This window comes from Panulirus ornatus, chromosome 13, assembly GCF_036320965.1.
Source record: "Panulirus ornatus isolate Po-2019 chromosome 13, ASM3632096v1, whole genome shotgun sequence".
NCBI classification, from domain to species: domain Eukaryota; kingdom Metazoa; phylum Arthropoda; class Malacostraca; order Decapoda; family Palinuridae; genus Panulirus; species Panulirus ornatus.
In genome coordinates this window covers 52,298,762-52,319,254 of record NC_092236.1, presented here as the reverse complement: position 1 = coordinate 52,319,254, position 20,493 = coordinate 52,298,762, and the positions used below count along the sequence as shown (strand labels likewise).

Genomic DNA, 20,493 nt, shown 5'->3' with positions numbered 1-20,493 from the left:
AAGTAGTTTTTCTTTAACCTTCTGTCTTCATGTTGTTATATTTTATGGCTTGTAGAACAAACCACTCTTTCAAAGAATATTGTTTTAAAGAATCAAAAACTTGTTATCTCTGAATTAGTGTCCTGTGAACAAATCTGCCGTTTGCTGTTTCACTCCAAAATTTTTTCGTAATTGATAGCAGTCTCCATTGGGTTGATGCCCTTGTTCCAGAGAATTTTGAGGGGGTTGGCAGTGTGCAGCATGACAGCTGGTGGGATGCTTACATAATTACTGGAGTTATTACCATAAGTGAATGGTTAGCAAAGGGTGAAAGGCATTTGCCTCACCAGAAGGTGGGGGTTAGAGGCATCTAACTGCTGGAGACGATAGAGATTCTCTTTTAGCTCATGGAACACTACCTCAGAAAGAAAAAAATTTTCATTCTTTAAAACACTTTTTAATGTTGAGTGTTAGAGTATGTTAAGTGAAATAGGGAAGTATGAAATGATGTTAGTATTGTAGACTTAGTGATAAAGGTATCTAGCTTTAGAAGAACTCTTGCCCTCTCACCAACCCTACTTTACTCCTAAGACTTTTCCGAACCATTCTTCTCGTTTACCCGGAAGTATTGTATTGCCATATTTTTATCCAGTTTTGCTCTTCCCATACGGAGTCACATTACAAGTATGACCTTTATTGCATTCCACTGTTGATGTTTCTAACAAGTATTCAATAAATCCTCAAAATATTTCCTGCCTTTTACTGAGCAACTGTAATTGGTTCTGATAATGTTTGCTTATCAGATATTTGATTTTTTTAGACATCTCTGAACTTCATGAAAATTGCTTTACATCCCAAAACCTCTGTTTTCATATGAGAATTAGAACCTTATCTTGTTCCTATTTCTACATTAATTTTTTTAATTTTTCTTATGACCATTTGGCTTCCTTCAATTCAGCTTCATATCTTATTTTACATTTTTCATTTTTCCTTTGTCATTCCTCAGGGTGCATCATCAGCTGGAATGTTTCTTTGCACCTTGTTCTAGAAAGCTGATCTTCCACATTTTATGTCCTACCACTACACGCCTACACAGTGTATGCAGGACATAATGCTATCTGTCACCCCTGTGTCTTTCTTTGTTTTGTGTTTCTTTGTCTGTAGATATATTTTTCTTATCACAGCAACTCCAGCACAGTTTATGTTAGAAATCTCTACTTACACCAAATGTACCCTGTGGAGAGGTGATGAAACTGATTAGATTTTATGGTATGTAAGTGCATGGAATTCCTTATTACTTTTTTTAAGTGCTATGAATTGGGAGTGCAGAATGATGGGAAACTAAGTAAGTTTATAATGTACATGTGTTTGGCAAAGATAGATTTAATGGCATAAAAAATTTTGCAAATATCCTTTTTATTCTCTTAATTCTTAACTCATGGCTGGACATTAGGTATTGTGAGTGCCTTTCCTTATTTCAGATATCCCACAAACATCATCTGTTGTTTGCTTACCAATGTTCTAGAATGTCTCCCATTTCTCATTTACTCATTGATTTGCTGGTTTTATTAGATTCTGCTTGCTTGTGGTTACACTTCCAGCAAAAACACACTTTTAACAAGGCAGTATCATTGTCAGTGAATGGAAAGGATTGAAGTCTTGTCATGCACCATTTTTCTCCAAAGGCATCCATCACTTCCCTGCTCCTGTATAGGGTGTAGCTTCAAAGCTGCAGGAGCCCCATAAAAGAAGTCATGGGGTTGTATAATGATGATACTCTTTTTCAGAGAATTAACATGGCCGTGTTCTCATAGAATAACTTTTCATTTGTTGTTTCTTACATTCTTCTCTGCTGCTTGGTTCTGTACCATGTTAAGAACACTTGTGTGTGAATGTGCCATGTGCTATGATGAAACATTATCTGTTGACCCCCCTTTTTTATTTTTACTGTGATAAGGCTTGTAATTTTATAGTATCTACAGCAATTCCAGTGGTATTAGATTCTCTTATATTAAAAGAATGTCTTTTATAGTCCAAAGAAGATGGTAGCTATAACATGTTAATGAAGTCTACGTTAAATGTTTGCAGTATAAATAATTCTGTTTTCCAGATTATAACACACCAAATTACAAGTGGTGGTGCAGTTCGTAACATATTATCAAGCCCACAAAAAATAGTGATCAAAAGTAATGTACCACAACCTGGACAGGTGAGAATTTTATGATTATATGAATACTGTATATGAACTTAGGCATACTCAATAATTGATGGGAAGTTGCTTCAAATTATTCTCCCATCATTCTTCCAGCCTTCATCGTTTGATCAAAATTTTTGGTATTTCAAGAATAACTTTGGGAGATATGTAAGTTTTGAAAATAAGAAATAATCTCTGAAGCAGTTTTCAGAGAGCAAGAGAGATTCCTTAAGATTATACAAGTCACGATTCAACTTGCCCTCTTATTTACGTAGGGAGCCAAAAGCCTGTACATCCCCTTTATGAACAACACCAAGGTATCTGCTGCCACTCCTCATTAAACAGATAACCCTTGGCCAATCACCACCCACCACTGGGCTGATGTCATTGTCTTGCCCCATGTCAGTCACTTGTGCTCACATTTTGCAAATCAAGAATGCCAACACAATATGGCTACAGAAGGTCAAGGAAAAGATTTTCTGAAAGGGGAGAAGTTGGGCAGGGCATGAAAACTAGAAAAAAGTGGCACTTGGGGGGAAAAATACAAATTTTCAAGACTTACATTTCTCTATTTGCCGTCTGTTTAATGGGTTTGAGAGCATGCCAACATGAGGGAGAGTGGGTAGATGCACAACATGTTAAGTAAAAGATGCCATTTGACAAAGGTGGGAGAAGGATGCCAAAGATTCATATACTAGATTTCCTCAAAAAAAAAAAAAAAGGTCTCTGAGGAATGCTAAGTAAGAGGCTATCTTTTCCCATCATCTGTTCTGTCAAGGGACCCAGCTGATTTTTTTTTTTCATTCGAATAAGTATACTATATATATTACATATATTACTAAAGCAAGCACCATAGACAAATATACAGTAATCTCACCAGAAGGGGTTGAAGGACCAAGATATGATAATGAAGTTCCTTTTTATGAAACTTCCAAGAGAGAATGAAAAGGTGCTTCTCCTAGCTTGAAATTTTCATTCTAAGCCAAAACTGTTTTTTGTTTTTGGTTGCTCTAAACTCATCAAGAAATAACATAAGACCTGATTTGGTGTCTGGACATAGTGTGAAATTCACTAATTCATCTTCCAGAGCTTAAGGCTCTAAAGGCAAGAACTTAATGTTAGACATTGGGTGTCTACTGCCAGAAAAAAGAAATGGAGATGCAAAAGGTCTAATACTTGACAGCACTCACTTGGGCTACTGAGGAGAAGCAGCCAGTCTTCTCAAAAGAAAGACTATAGAAGTAAATCTTGAATGAGATCAGTTAAAAAAAAAGGGGGGGGAGAGAGAGGGGGGGGTTCTTGAAGGGCACCTCAAGGGGTATTAGTGATACTAACCTCATTCTATGATGAAAATGGCAAAGGAACAACTCTAAACAGAAAGCACTAGTCACCTTCAAGACATTAGATTCTACAAAGAAGGAAGGCAGTTGTATATCAGGCCAATTGATTTGACTATACAAGTAAGTTCCAGAATTGAGGGATTAAGTTAGAATCTTGAAGTTCTGAGGTGGTCTGGAAAGCATTTGGCATGTATTCCATTGCTGAAGGAGCCTTTGGATCCCATGTTTTGTGCCACTTGGGTCTGCATGGGAAACCAGTAGTTGAGAATATATCCTGGATGAAAAATGTGGGGAAAAGATAATTCTGATTCTTATAATTCAACCAGTGCCTTCCTATGACTGAATGGCAAACTACTCTCCCTCAGAAAAGCTCAAGTCATACTGGACATCATCACATATGACACACATGGCATTCATCCCCACACTACAAACATAAAAACAAAGACTATAAACAAACTGAGTGCTATCAGAGTACTTAATACTACCAGATTTAGACAGGAAAAAGAGTCTCTTTATTATCCTGATTTGACAGGAATAGAAATCTCTTTAGTATACTCAGCAAACAATTCACCTTTGTCTTTGGAAATTAAACTTCATCTACCTGGTTAGCTACTCTCTCAAAAGCAAATATGGCAAAGCTACAACCCACACAATATGATATGTATAGAACATTCACCAACTTGCCTAGCAACCACAAACATTCAGCACTTGCAGATTGAAACAAAATTACTTAAAACACAATCTCACCTCTGTAAGTCCTTTGCATTTGGACTAGACCCTTCTCTCCCAAACCACTGTAAAACCAACTACCAATCCCCAAGCTGGAATAAAAAAGACTGACCCTTACCTGGCACTTCAACAGTTTTTACTCACAGATCCCCCTGTCCCAGCAGACACAACAATTGACAAAACATAAGTACATTGAAAAGACCCAGGAGGCGCCGAGCAACGAGCCTTCTAATCCAGGTTTAAATACCGCCCTAGACTAAAACCCACCTGGAACTAATTTCCCCAGACATATACAAGTAGCCCTTTTCCTCAGCATTTTTAAAACCCCGTCACTCCAGTATCACATACAGAGTTTAACATAGCAGAAGATACCTCATTCCCATGATGCCCCTTTCACGTGAAGGCACAGGACACTTACTCCTTAGTTGCCCTGTGCTCAACCCACAAAGTTCCATGCAGTACATCACCACACTTAAGCCCTATGATCCAATCCAGTGAATGTGTCTAGCTTCCTGAACCCTGTAGAAAAGACTCATGGGCTAGGAAGGTAAGGAAAGTTGTATGAGTTTATTATTGCTATTTACTTTCTTTTATACTTTTTGCTGTTTCCTGTGTTAGTGAGATAGCACCAGGAACAGACAATGAAAAGGCCATATTATGTATATTTATTTATTTATTTGGGCCATTTCTTTCGTCTGTTTCCTTGCGCTACCTCGCAAACGCGGGAGACAGCGACAAAGCAAAATAAATAAATAAATTTTTTTTTTTTATTTTTTATTATACTTTGTCGCTGTCTCCCGCGTTTGCGAGGTAGCGCAAGGAAACAGACAAAAGAAATGGCCCAACCCACCCCCATACACATGTATATACATACACGTCCACACACGCAAATATACATACCTATACATCTCAATGTACACACATATATATACACACACAGACATATACATATATACACATGTACATAATTCATACTGTCTGCTTTTATTTATTCCCATCGTCACCTCGCCACACATGGAATAACATCCCCCTCCCTCCTCATGTGTGTGAGGTAGCGCTAGGAAAAGACAACAAAGGCCCCATTCGTTCACACTCAGTCTCTAGCTGTCATGTAATAATGCCTGGAACCACAGCTCCCTTTCCACATCCAGGCCCCACACAACTTTCCATGGTTTACCCCAGACACTTCACATGCCCTGATTCAATCCATTGACAGCACGTCGACCCCGGTATACCACATCGATCCAGTTCCCTCTATTCCTTGCCCGCCTTTCACCCTCCTGCATATTCAGGCCCCGATCACTCAAAATCTTTTTCACTCCATCGTTCCACCTCCAATTTGGTCTTCCACTTCTCCTCGTTCCCTCCACCTCTGACACATATATCCTCTTGGTCAATCTTTCCTCACTCATTCACTCCATGTGCCCAAACCATTTCAAAACACCCTCTTCTGCTCTCTCAACCACGCTCTTTTTAATTCCACACATCTCTCTTACCCTTACATTACTTACTCGATCAAACCACCTCACACCACATATTGTCCTCAAACATCTCATTTCCAGCACATCCACCCTCCTGCGCACAACCCTATCCATAGCCCACGCCTCGCAATCATACAACATTGTTGGAACCACTATTCCTTCAAACATACCCATTTTTGCTTTCCAAGATAATGTTCTCGACTTCCAAACATTCTTCAAGGCTCCCAGGATTTTCACCCCCTCCCCCACCCTATGATTCACTTCCGCTTCCATGGTTCCATATATATGTATGTATATTTATTTATATTTATTATACTTTGCCGCTGTCTCCCGCGTTAGTGAGGTAGCGCAAGGAAACAGATGATAGAATGGCCCAACCCACCCACATACACATGTATGTATATACATACACATCCACACATGCACATGTACATACCTAAACATTTCAACTTATACATATATGTATACATACACAGACATATACATATATACACATGTACATAATTCATACTTGCTGCCTTTATTCATTCCTGTTGCCAACCCGCCACACATGAAATGACACCCCCCTCCCCGCACGCCCACGAGGTAGTGCTAGGAAAAGACAACAAAGGCCACATTCATTCACGCTCAGTCTCTAGCTGTCATGTATAATGCACCGAAACCACAGCTCCCTTTCCACATCCAGGCCCCACACAACTTTCCATGGTTTACTCCAGATGCTTCACATACCGTGGTTCAATCCATTGACAGCATGTCAACCCCTGTATACCACATCGTTCCAATTCAGTCTATTCCTTGCGTGCCTTTCACCCCCCTGCATGTTCAGGCCCTGATCGCTCAAAATCTTCTTCACTCCATCCTTCCACCTCGAATTAGGTCTCCCACTTCTTGTTCCCTCCGCCTCTGACACATATATCCTCTTTGTCAATCTTTGTGTGTGTGTGTGTGTGTGTGAGTGTGTATGAATGGATGGGCCATTGTTCATTGTTTCCTGGCGCTACCTTGTTGACACGGGAAACAGTGATCAAGTATAATAGATATATGCAAATATTATTATTATTATTATTATTATTATTATTATTATTATTATTATTATACAACCCCAAGACCCCTTTTATTGGGGTCTTGCTGCATCAGAGTAGCACTTTACAAAGGAGCAAGGAAATGATGGACTCCTGAGGAGAAAGAAATTCCTCAGCCAGTCCTTTTCATCCAGTGATGATGATGCAGCCTTGTGAAGCTAATCAGTTGCAGGCTTACGTAGCCTCAACATCACATATCTACATCTCATGCAGTAAAGTTATGTAATAATGACAATAGAAATTCTGTGTACAAATTGTGTTTCTGACACATAAGACCTAGTAGTTATAACAGAGATGAAAAGTAATTGGTTACCCTTTATGTTTTTAACATGTATTTTTTCCTTTAGTAATGAAATTTTATAAGATGGTTTAAGGTATTTTTTACTCAGTACTCATTTTATAATGATATAACAGAAGAATCACTTTTAAAATGTATCCCATCCACTGACAAAATATGTCTCAACTCATCCTGTTTACTGGTTGTCAGCTTGAACCATGGTGCCCCATTTGACAGAGGGTTACATTCTTAGCAATATTTCATTGTAGCAATGTTCTTATAAGAGCACCTAGAACTCATGCCATAAAAAGCATGCAGAGTTGCCAACCATTACGTTTTTGCCATATTTATTAATTTTTTAATACAGCAAGATGATTTTTCTTAGTAAATCAATTTTTTTGAAATTCTTATTTTATGGTCATGTATTGTACATGTATTTTGTATTTAATGTATGGGAAGTTCAAAGGAGTGCACTGTTCAATATATAGTATACGTTCTCATCATGCACGCAAGTATTAATGCAGCGTACAAAATAACAGTTGGACATCGTTCAATTTCTGACCATTTCGCGGAAGTGACCGCACAGATTGTTGCATGGTCAGTTGCATGAGCAGAAGAGGGTATGTTGAAATTGTTTGGACATGTGGAGAGAATGAGTCAGGAAAGGTTGACAAAGAGGATATATATGTCAGAGGTGGAGGGAACAAGGAGAAGTGGAAGACCAACTTGGAGGTGGAAGGATTGAGTGAAAAGATTTTGAGCGATCGGGGCCTGAACATCAGGAGGTTGAAAGGCATACACATAATTGAGTGAATAGGAACGCTCTGGTATACTGTGGTCGACATGCTGTCAGTGGACTGAACCAGGGCATGTAAAACATCTGGGGTAAAACATGGAGAGGTCTGTGGAGTTTGGATGTGGATAGGGAGCTGTGGTTTCGGTGTTTTACACGTGACAGCTAGGTATGTATGTATATGTATTTATAATTACATCCTCCGCACAACCCTATCTATAGCCCATGTCTCACAATCATATAACATTGTTGGAACCACTATTCCTTCAAACATACCCATTTTTGCTCTCCGAGATAACGTTCTCGCCCTCCACACATTCTTCAACGCTCCCAGAACCTTTGCCCCTTCCCCCACCCTGTGACTCACTTCCACTTCCATGGTTCCATCCGCTGCTAAATCCATTCCCAGATATCTAAAACACTTCTTCCTTCAGTTTTTCTCCATTCAAACCTACCTCCCAGTTTACTTGTCTCTTGCTCTTATTCACATTTACTCTCAGCTTTCTTCTTTCACACACTTTACTAAACCTAGTCACCAACATCTGCAGTTTCTTACCCAAATCAGCCACTAGTGCGGAATCATCAGCGAACAACAACTGACTTTTCCCAAGCCCTCTCATCCAGAACAGACTACATACTTGCCCCTCTCCAAAACTCTTGCATTCACCTCCCTAACAACCCCATCCATGAACAAATTAAACAACCATGGAGACATCACACACCCCTGCCGCAAACCAACGTTCACTGGGAACCAATCACTTTCCTCTCTTCCTACTTGTACACATGCGTTACATCCTTGATAAAAACTTTTCACTGCTTCTAGCAACTTACCTCCCTCACCTTATACTCTCAGTACCTTCCACAGAGCATCTCTATCAACTCTATCATATGCCTTCTCCAGATCCATAAATGCTACATACAAATCCATCTATTTTTCTAAATATTTCTCACATACATTCTTCAAGTCGAGAACATTGTCTCGGAAAGCAAAAATGGGTATGTTTGAAGGAATAGTGGTTCCAACAATGTTGTATGGTTGCGAGGCGTGGGCTATGGATAGAGTTGTGCGCAGGAGGATGGATGTGCTGGAAATGAGATGTTTGAGGACAATGTGTGGTGTGAGGTGGTTTGATCGAGTAAGTAACGTAAGGGTAAGAGAGATGTGTGGAAATAAAAAGAGCGTGGTTGAGAGAGCAGAAGAGGGTGTTTTGAAATGGTTTGGGCACATGGAGAGAATGAGTGAGGAAAGATTGACCAAGAGGATATATGTGTCAGAGGTGGAGGGAATGAGGAGAAGAGGGAGACCAAATTGGAGGTGGAAAGATGGAGTGAAAAAGATTTTGTGTGATCGGGGCCTGAACATGCAGGAGGGTGAAAGGAGGGCAAGGAATAGAGTGAATTGGAGCGATGTGGTATACCGGGGTTGACGTGCTGTCAGTGGATTGAATCAGGGCATGTGAAGCGTCTGGGGTAAACCATGGAAAGCTGTGTAGGTATGTATATTTGCGTGTGTGGACGTATGTATATACATGTGTATGGGGGTGGGTTGGGCCATTTCTTTCGTCTGTTTCCTTGCGCTACCTCACAAACGCGGGAGACAGCGACAAAGCAAAAAAAAAAAAAAAAAAAAAAACATCAAAGCAAACCCTTGATCCACACATCCTCTACGACGTCTGAAACCACGCTGCTCTTCCCATATCTGATGCTCTGTACATGCTTTTACCCTCTCATTCAGTACTCTCCCATATAATTTCCTAGGAATAATCAACAAACTTATACCTTTGTAATTTGAACTCTCACCTTTATCCCCTTTGCCTTTGTACAATGGCACTATGCATGCATTCCGCCAATCCTCAGGCACGTCACCATGAACCATACATACACTGAATATCCTTACCAACCAGTCAACAACACAGTCACCCCCTTTTTATAAATTCCACTGCAGTACCATCCAAACCCGCCGCCTTGCCGGCTTTCATCTTCTGCAAAGCTTTCACTACCCTCTCCTACCTCTTCACTACCCCTTCTCTTCTCTGTGTTGGCAATGAAATGTTTTAGGACAATATGTGGTGTGAAGTGGTTTGATCGAGTAAGTAATGAAAGGGTAAGAGAGATGTGTGGTGATATAAAGAATGTGGTTGAGAGAGCAGAAGAGGGTGTATTGAAATGGTTTGGTAACATGGAGAGAATGAGTGAGGAAAGATTGACAAAGAGGATACATATGTCAGAGGTGGAGGGAACGAGGAGAAGTGGGAGACCAAATTGGAGGAGGAAGGATGGAGTGAAAAAGATTTTAAGCAATCGTGGCCTCACATGCCCTGGTTCAATCCATTGACAGCGCGTCGACCCCGATATACCACATTGTTCCAGTTCACTCTATTCCTTGCACGCCTTTCACCCTCCTGCATGTTTAGGCCCCGATCACTCAAAAGCTTTTTCACTCAATCTTTCCACCTCCAATTTGGTCTCCCACTTCTCCTCATTCCCTCCACCTCTGACACATATATCCTCTTTGTCAATCTTTCCTCACTCATTCTCTCCATGTGACCAAACCATTTCAAAACAGCCTCTTCTGCTCTCTCAACCATGTATGTATATATGTGTGTGTATGAGTGGATGGGTCTTTCTTCATCTGTTTCTTGGTGCTCCCTTGCTAACATGGGAAATGGCTATCAAGTACAATAATATAGCATAACCAGGAAAATGAAGAAATGAACATGGAATGATTACAGAAACGTTCAGAAGAAAGCTAGTCTCTTGGTTAAAGACAATACTGGATGAATCTAGAATAACATTCACAGCAGAGGAGTAGCTATTGATAAAAAAAAAAGGGGCATCTTTCAACAAGGAAGATATGAGATGAATAATAGGTTTGAGGTCAAGAGAAATGATGTAGTTCTACATGAAAGCAGTGCAGAGTGCTATGCACAATCCTTGTCATCATAGTGAAATCTCATTGTAGGTACTCTCAGGTTAGAAGGAGGATACACCTTTCTCTTAATCGCGTAACTCAAGCAACTCTTCTCACACCACATGTTGTCATCAATGCATCTACCCCTCTCCTATACTTTTTTCATTTAAGGACCAAAATCCTGATCCGTACAGCACCATTGGAACTGCTGTACCATCCAATATGTCCTTCTTTGCATTTACAAACAGTGACCTATCTTTCCATACACATGTAGTACACCCAGGAACTTTGCTATTACCCCACACTATATTCACTTTTGATTCCATAGTTCCATTCACTGCCATATCCACACCCAGTTATCTAAAACACCACTTTCTTGAGGTTCTCTCTCTTTATGCTCATACTCAAACCAGCCAGTCTCGCTCCCATACTAAGCTTCATAGCCTTACTTTATTCACAAAAACTCTATTTTTACCTTTCACATACTCCCAGTTTCTTAGACTAGCTTCTTGAGTTTCTCATTGAAGTTTGCCCCCAGAGCCATGTCAACTGAAAATAGCAATTGACTGCAGACCTACCCCTCTCCAATACCCTCCATCTACTTTTATCACCACCCCATCCATAATCAGACTAAACTATCACACACCTTTGATGCAAACCCACCATCACCTACAACTACTACCTTCTTAAACATGCCTTGCTCTCTTCATCAAAACTCCTATCTACCTCTAGTAGCTTTCTTCCCTCACCAGATATCCTTTGCACCTTTAGCAACATGTCTCTATCATCTCTATCTTACACTTTCTCCAAATCCATGTATGCCATGTGCAAATCGCTCTCATACTCCAGAGAATTTAACTCAAATGCTTCAAAACAGAACACCTGTTCCACACATCCTATACCATTTCTGAAGCTGCATTGTTTCTCCTCATTTTGACACTCTGTGCATGCTATCACCCTCTTAATCACCACTTTTTCATACAACATAACAATTACTTGTAATGCCCGTTCCCTTTAGGAATGCCTTAAGGGGGTGGTCACAGCAAAAGAGAATCCATAACTGTTAAACTCCAGTGCTGCTCCTTAGCCTTTAGTGCCTTGTGCTTAACAGGCCACTGGCAGAGGGCAACTCCAGCACAGTGTTTTCAGAGGCTCCTACTCAGTGTTCCTTCCTGCTACTTCTACCTAATGTGTCTACCTAACATTCCTGCAAAATGTTCTAACTTACTACTTGTATGTAATGCTCTCAGCTAATGCTCTTACCCATTACTTCTGCCTAACATTCCGACCTACCACTACTTTCTATTGCTCCTTCCATTTTGCCAAAAGGCAGGGCGAACGCAAAGCACTCGCTGTAGGAAAATCTAGAGTTCTGTAGAATGAGTTGTGTAAGTTGTGCTGTCAAGTGCTGTGTGTGATAAGGAGAGATTGTATGTTTGTGGATAGAATGCTAGCAGTCCATATAAAGTGCTTGTTCACTATGCAGATGTCCCTAGCCCTCCCAATATCCAGGCGGGTAGTACCGTAATATACCTTCGTGGTTGGTGACTGCCTTCCAACTACTGTCTACTGCTGGAAACTCTCCCATCCTCTTATTTCAAATTATAAAAGTGGGAGCAGAAGGAGCCAAGTGTTCATCTCTCTCAAAGACTCAGGCTAGGGTGTGCATGGATATAACCAGAATAAGGAGAGAAATAAGGTAGTATGTCTTAGAACAGGAACCTTAATGTTCTGGTCCTGAGTGAAACTAAGCTCAAGGGGAAGGGGGATTGGTGGTTTGGCAGTGTCGTAGGGGTAAAGTATTGGGTTAGAGTGATGGCAAGAACAATGGAGAGGTGTCATTTCTGCTGAAGGAGGAGTTTAGGGAATTTTGAGGAGAGCAAGAAAGTTAACTCCAAAGTGATTGGGCAAAACTGCACTGCATATTTAAGGTGGGGTGTAACTAAACTAAGGTATTGTGGTTATATCATATCTTTGCTTTTGTATGTAAAATTTCTGTTCATGGATTTTAACATCCTATTTGCTTTCTTGGCAGCTTCATTACATTGCTACAAGGATATGAATTTGTGGGAGACAGTGACCCCTAGATCTCTCATCCTAGGGATGTTCTTTATCTTGTGGTCCATCAGTTCATGATCAAATTTTTTGTTGAGGTTTCTTACTTGTAACTGCTAACATTTCTTGATGTTAAATGGCATTTGCCATTTTCTTGACCATGCAGCAATTTTATCTGCATTGGCATTGCCAATCTTTGTGTTATCTGCAAATTTGGACACAATTTATTCAGCCCTCCATCAATCCATCACTGTCAATGATACGAATGATGAAAAGTATTGGCCAAAGCACAGATTCGTGGGGAGATGTAAATTCCTACAGCAGTTAGCCTAGTCAGCAGCTATCCTAAGGTATATCATTATTAAACAAAACTTCCTTACTATGTTTGTTTATTTCTTTCAAAATCACATTTGTGACCAAACAAGAAGGATGTACTGTACTTATCCCTTACATTCATTCCTTTAGGCATTTGTGGTTTATGTTACCACCTGTATATCCTGGCTCTTTAGATTATAACATCATATGCATTTTATCAGTTGTCTGCTCACATTACTGTATTTTCATTTTCAATGCAATTTCTTTCTTTTTCCTTTCCATTTATGCATTACATGTGCTTTTTATTGGTTTATGCCAATTATTTCATGACTTAACATTCCATCTCATTCCCATGGTACATTTTATTCTCTAATACACATATAGATAGATACTTAGATAGACAGAATTAGTACATCTATATACAAAGGCATATCATCATATTTAACCTCTTATGCTTATCAAAAATTTCTCATTCACACTGTTGCTCTTTTCTTAATGTCACTTACAGTTCCAACAGTTTTAATAATTTATGATGAATTTGGATCCTTCACAGTTATGTAACTTATGATAAAACTTTTCCCTGTTAAGCAAAATTATCAAACGAGTAATACAATTTACTTAGAACGATTTATAGTGATTTTACAAAAGTAAGATAGATTATAATCTTATCAGTGTTTGAGAGAGAAGAAAGTGTCTCTGACCCCATAGCTAAGTTTAGTCTCTTGCAGTATTGTGTTTATAGCTTGAATGATTTTTATCAAGTATAGCATTATTTATAACTCATTTATCACATGAACTTTTACTTTTCATGAAGGTCTGTAAGGACTGTTCCTATCACTTCCTATAACTTTTTCACGAAGGTCAATAAGGACTCTTCCTGTCACTTATCACTTTTTCATGAAGGTTAATAAGGACTGCTCCTATCATTTCCTACAATAGTTATTAGGCAGTTAAGTCATTGTTCACAGTAAGCATTGTCTGTCTGGTTCTCTGTCCACTTGCAAGTCTTATTTTTGTCTCTCTGGTTCTGTGGCTGTGTCCAAGCAAGAATAAAGACTGACCCCTGTGTAACATTTTGGAAACAAACAAATTGACCCACCAGACATAAAGCAACCAGCTGCCCATCCCAATTTTAGATACCACCACACCACCTGTCCAAAAGTATACTATCAAGACTTATCTGTGTTATCCTTTCCCATCTACATTCTGGACACCACTCATTACTCAATGAACATCATTCAGCATAGCACAAGACCCATCATACTCAAGATGAAACTTCCATGCAGAAAACACTTTAACAGCTACTCCTCAGTTGCCCCATGCTCTCTCCACAAAAATACACACACATCATCACTATGCTTTATAACCTGTGGCCATGACTGGTAGATGGGTATAGATGTGGCCAGGTTCCTGAGTGTTATGGGAACCCCAGAAAAAGGACACCGGGGGAGGAGAGTAAGGTGAGGTAAGGTAAAGTGTGTATGATATTATTATTATTATTATAATTATGGCAGGGCAGTGAGTTTGGATGGTATTGCAGTGGAATTTATTTAAAAAGGGGGTGACTGAATTGTTGACTGGTTGGTAAGGTTATTTAATGTATGTATGACTCATGGTGAGGTGCCTGAGGATTGGCGGAATGCTTGCAGAGTGCCATTGTACAAAGGCAGAGGGGATAAAAGTGAGTGCTCAAATTACAGAGGTATAAGTTTGTTGAGTATTCCTGGGAAATTATATGGGAGGGTGTTGATTGAGAGGGTGAAGGCATGTACAGAGCATCAGATTGGGGAAGAGCAGTGTGGTTTCAGAAGTGGTAGAGGATGTGTGGATCAGGTGTTTGCTTTGAAGAATGTATGTGAGAAATGCTTAGAAAAGCAAATGGATTAGTATGTAGCATTTATGGATATGGAGAAGGCATATGATAGAGTTGATGGAGATGCTCTGTGGAAGGTATTAAGAATATATGGTGTAGGAGGTAAGTTGTTAGAAGCAGTGAAAAGTTTCTATCGAGGATGTAAGGCATGTGTACGAGTAGGAAGAGAGGAAAGTGATTGGTTCTCAGTGAATGTTGGTTTGTGGCAGGGGTGCGTGATGTCTCCATGGCTGTTTAATTTGTTTATGGATGGTGTTGTTAGGGAGGTGAATGCAAGAGTTTTGGAAAGAGGGGCAAGTATGCAGTCTGTTGTGGATGAGAGAGCTTGGGAAGTGAGTCACTTGTTCGCTGATGATACAGCGCTGGTGGCTGATTCAAGTGAGAAACTGCAGAAGTTGGTGACTGAGTTTGGTAAAGTGTGTGAAAGAAGAAAGTTGAGAGTAAATGTGAATAAGAGCAAGGTTATTAGGTACAGTAGGGTTGAGGGACAAGTCAGTTGGGAGATAAGTTTGAATAGAGAAAAACTGGAGGAAGTGAAATGTTTTAGATATCTGGGAGTGAATTTGGCAGGGGATGGAACCATGGAAGTGGAAGTGAATCATAGGGTGGGGGTAGGGTGCGAAAGTTCTGGGAGCATTGAAAAATGTGTGGAAGTCAAGAACATTATCTTGGAGAGCAAAAATGGGTATGTTTGAAGGAATAGTGATTCCAACAATGTTTTATGGTTGCGAGGCGTGGGCTATAGATAGAGTTGTGCAGAGGAGGGTGGATGTGCTGGAAATGAGATGTTTGAGGACAGTATGTGGTGTGAGGTGGTTTGATCGAGAAAGTAATGAAAGGGTAAGAGAGATGTGTGGTAATAAAAAGAGTGTGGTTGAGAGAGCAGAAGAGGGTGTTTTGAAATGGCTTGGTCACATGGAGAGAATGAGTGAGGAAAGATTGACCAAGAGGATGTATGTGTCAGAGGTGGAGGGAACGAGAAGTGGGAGACGAAATTGGAGGTGGAAAGATGGAGTGAAAAAGATTTTGAGTGATCGGGGCCTGAACATGCAGGAGGGTGAAAGACGTGCAAGGAATTGAGTGAATTGGAACGATGTGGTATACTGGGGTCGACGTGTTGTCAGTGGATTGAACCAGGGCATGTGAAGCATCTGGGGTAAACCATGGAAAGTTTTGTGGGGCCTGGATGTGGAAAGGGAGCTGTGGTTTCGGTGCATTATACATGACAGCTAGAGACTGAGTGTGAATGAATGTGGCCTTTGTTGTCTTTTCCTAGCGCTACCTCGTGCACATGCAGGGGGAAGGGGTTGTCATTTCAAGTGTGGCGGGGTGGCGACGGGAATGAATAAAGGCTGACAGTATGAATTATGTACATGTGCATATATGTATATGTCTGTGTTTGTATATATATGTGTACGTTGAGATGTATAGGTATGTATATTTGCGTGTGTGGACGTGTGTGTATATACATGTGTATGTGGGTGGGTTGGGCCATCTTTTGTCTGTTTCCTTGCCCTACCTCACTTACGCGGGAGACAGCAACAAAGCAAAATAAATAAATAAATGAATATTATTATTATTATTATTATTATTAGTATTATGTATTTTTATTATTATGCTCTGAACCTGGAAACATGAAGCATCAGGGGAAACCATGGAAAGGCCTATGGGGCCTTACACATGACAGCTAGAGAATGGATGTGAATGAATGAGGCCTATCTTAGTCTGTTCCTGGCACTACCTTACTAATGCAGAAACTAGCAGACAATTTTTTTTTTTATAGGTGTTATGGTCTCTTGGCAGAAATTCAGTCAAAAATTGATATTAAAAGTTCGTAGTGTTTGGAGAATAGTTGGTAAAACAGAAAAATAATGATAGTAAAGAGAGAGATGTGGTCGATGACATCAAAGTTTGGAAATTTAAGATCTATAAGGCTCACAACTGGAGTGATCATGTCTAGAGTAAACACAGTTTCCACCTTTAAATTGGAATCGAGGATGTAAGTAATTTTTAGGGATGTGAAAAGAATGAGAAATTTTTTTCTTGAGGTAGCTGGGTTTTAGCCAGATGATATTCGAAGTAAGAACAAATATTAGAAAAACTGAATTTTTCTGAGATGAATGAAAGAAGAATCAGGCCAGTTGGAGGAACAAAGACCTTTGGACAGGCCAGTACTGTAAAAATGAAAGTGTTTTCCCTCATTTTAACTGTCTTTGGTGAATTTCACTGGTGGCATATGTAATCACTCCATAGGTGTTTATTTACTTTTCAAAAACTTTATACTTTAAAATCAGACTTCTCCCATTGATCTTTCTCTTCCAGACTGAATACTATTTTGCTTTTAGAATATAATCTGACTCAGATTATTTGATAAAGTGATTTTTTTTTTCTCATTGTTGCAATTAATGATTTTTATTGGTAAAACATACTTCTTTGATGTAGAAAATGAGTGTTCAAGCAAGGTTACATAGATATTTTGATTCTTCATTACTGAAACTATATTGATGAATTTTATACATGAAATTTAGTAAATTGTCTTTCCTGTTTCTAGGGAACAGTGAGTACAGTTAGAGCTGGTCAGATTATTACTTCTGGGGGACAGCAGGTTATTAAGATACCAGCAAGTCAGATACAACAGCTTACTGGTCAACCACATAATGTGCAGGTTCTCTCTAATAAGGTTAGTTGCATGTTTTGTTATTCCTTTCATGCTTAATATACTGATATTATGTATGTTCTGTACAGTTTGCTTCCCGGAAAGATGTGATATCTGTATGTATAATTCTGTAGTGCAGATTAGGTTTTGGAACCCCTCAGTTCACTCAAATACATCATCCCATGCCTGGTGTGCATAGGGGAACTTGGACTTTAATTCTAATCTTCCTCACTTCACTTAGCATACTAAGTTGACACATCAAATGAAACAAAAGTCTTAATTCACCAACTGCACGCACAAAACATTTCCTTGACATCAAATTCCAAATTAATCCTCAGGCATCTCTATATAAGATATTTCATGCTATAATAATAAGTTCTTTACCACACTCTTTTATTATGTTATTATTCTCTACTTTCACTTATACCACTATATGTCATCTTCACCAAACTCTTATCTGCCACATGTTCTAGATAACCATGCCAATCTAAAGAGTAATCCACATGCCTTTCTAATCATTTCATGTCATGTAAGTGCAATCCTCTTGCTGTATAGTATGTTATTTGACCTGATTCCAACTTTATGCTATAAGATTTTCATCTCATCTGCTCATATTTTCTACTTATTCTTCAGCAAATAAACTTTGTTTCCACATATATACATCAGAGTTAGGACAAATAATTCTTAGTCCTAGCTTCTTACACTATTTACACTACTGTCCCAAAATTTTGCACAGTTAGGACCAAGAAATCATGTAAGCCTTAGTTACCTGGATTTCAATTCATTCCTTTTCATTGTAAATAAAAGATTAGGGAGTGGAGGCCTCCAGATAACACACCAAATATTACCAGGGCATGTGAAGTGGCATCTAGGGTAAACCATGTAAAGATCTATGGGGCCTGGATGTGGGGATAGGGAGCTCTGGTTTAGGTGCATTACACACGACAGCTAGAGACTGAGTGTGAGCGAGTGTGGCCTTTTTGTCTGTATTCCTGTCGCTGCCTCACTGAAGCAGGGGATAGCAATGCTGTTTTCCTGTGGGATGGGGTAGCAACAGGAATGGATGAAGGCAAGCAGGTATGAATATGTGCGTGTGTATGTATGTAATGTCTTCATATGTGTATGTATATGTTGATATGTATGTATATGTGCATATGTGGGCGTGATTTAGTTATCTGGGAGTGGATTTGGCAGCGGATGGAACCATGGAAATGGAAGTGAGTCACAGGGTTGGGGGAGGGGGCGAAGGTTCTGGGAGCGTTGAAAAATGTGTGGAAGGCAAGAACGTTACCTTGAAGAGCAAAAATGGGTATGTTTGAAGGAATAGTGGTTCCAACAATGTTATATGATTATGAGGCATGGGCTATAGATGGGTTGTGCAGAGGAGGGTGACTGTGTTGGAAATGAGATGTTTGAGGACAGTATGTGGTGTGAGATGGTTTGATCGAGTAAGTAATGAGAGGGTAAGAGAGATGTGTGGTAAAAAAAAGAGTGTGGTTGAGAGAGCAGAGGAGTGTGTATTGAAATGGTTTGGTCACATGGAGAGAATGAGTGTGGAAAGATTGACAAAGAGGATATATGTGTCAGAGGTGGAGGGAACGAGGAGAAGTGGGAGACCAAATTGGAGGTGTAAGGATGGAATGAAAAAGATTTTGAGCTATCAGGGCCTGAACATACAGGAGGGTGAAAGGCGTGCGAGGAATAGAGTGAATTGGAATGATGTGGTATACCGGGGTCGACGTGCTGTCAATGGATTGAACCAGGGCATGTGAAGCGTCTGAGGTAAACCATGGAAAGTTTTGTGGGGCCTGGATGTGGAAAGGGAGCTGTGGTTTTGGTGCAGTATATATGACCACTAGAGACTGAGTGTGAATGAATGTGGCCTTTGTTGTCTTTTTCTAGCGTTACCTCGCATGCATGTGTAGGGAGGGGGGTTGTTATTTCATGTGTGGCGGGGTGTTGGCGGGAATGGATGAAGGTAACATGTATGAATATGTGCATGTGTATATATGTATATGTGTGTATATGTATATGTACGTATATGTTGAAGTGTATAGGTATGTATACATGCGTGTGTGGGCCTTTATGTATATACATGTGTATGTAGGTGGGTTGGGCCATTCTTTTGTCTGTTTCCTTGCGCTTCCTCGCTAACGCGGGAGACAGTAACAAAGCATAGTAGATAAGATTATGACTATATATATATTCCCTGAGGTGGGAAAAAAATTTCTACCTCCACATTCCCTGCATGTCATAGAAGACAACTAAAGGGGGCCTGAGCAAGGGGCTTGAAACCCCTTCTTGTATTTCAATTTCTAAAAGAGGAAACAGAAGGAGTCAAGTGGGGATTGCTTATCCTCCTCAAAGGGTTAAATGGGGTGTTTGAATGTGTGTGGATGTAACTAAGATGAGAAGAAAGGAGAGATAGGTGGTAAGTTTGAGGAAAGAAACCTGAATGTTTTGGCTCTGAGTGAAATGAAGCCCAAGGGTAAAGGGTTTGGAAACATCTTGGAGGTAAAGTCAGGGGTTGTTGAGAGGACAAGAGCTAAGGAAGGAGTAACGCTACTCCTGAAGCAGGAGTTGTGGGAGTGTGTGATAGAGTGTAAGGAAGTAAATTCTTGATTGATGTGGGTAAAACTGAAAGTGGATGACAAGAGATGGGTGATTATTGGTGCACATGCACCTGAGCATGAGAAGAAAGATCTTGAGAGGCAAGTGTTTTGGGAACAGCTGAGTGAGTGTGTCTACAGTTTTGGTGCATGAGATTTCAATGTGAAGGTAAGTAATGTAGCACTTGCAGGTATAATT

At 39.9% G+C, this 20,493-nt stretch overlaps 1 protein-coding gene across 7 annotated transcripts in view; it reads left to right on the top strand.

The window, feature by feature from the left end:
- The window catches only part of LOC139752886 (protein lin-54 homolog), a 111,070-nt gene that overhangs the window by 43,322 nt on the left and 47,255 nt on the right, over nucleotides 1-20,493 (top strand). For 6 of the 7 annotated variants that reach the window (XM_071668913.1, XM_071668907.1, XM_071668911.1 and 3 more), the window contains 2 exons: nucleotides 2,090-2,188; nucleotides 17,581-17,709. In XM_071668913.1, coding sequence (XP_071525014.1) covers nucleotides 2,090-2,188; nucleotides 17,581-17,709 — 228 coding nt within the window. The remainder of the gene's footprint in view (nucleotides 1-2,089; nucleotides 2,189-17,580; nucleotides 17,710-20,493) is intronic. The other variant, XM_071668912.1, reaches the window with a different exon arrangement.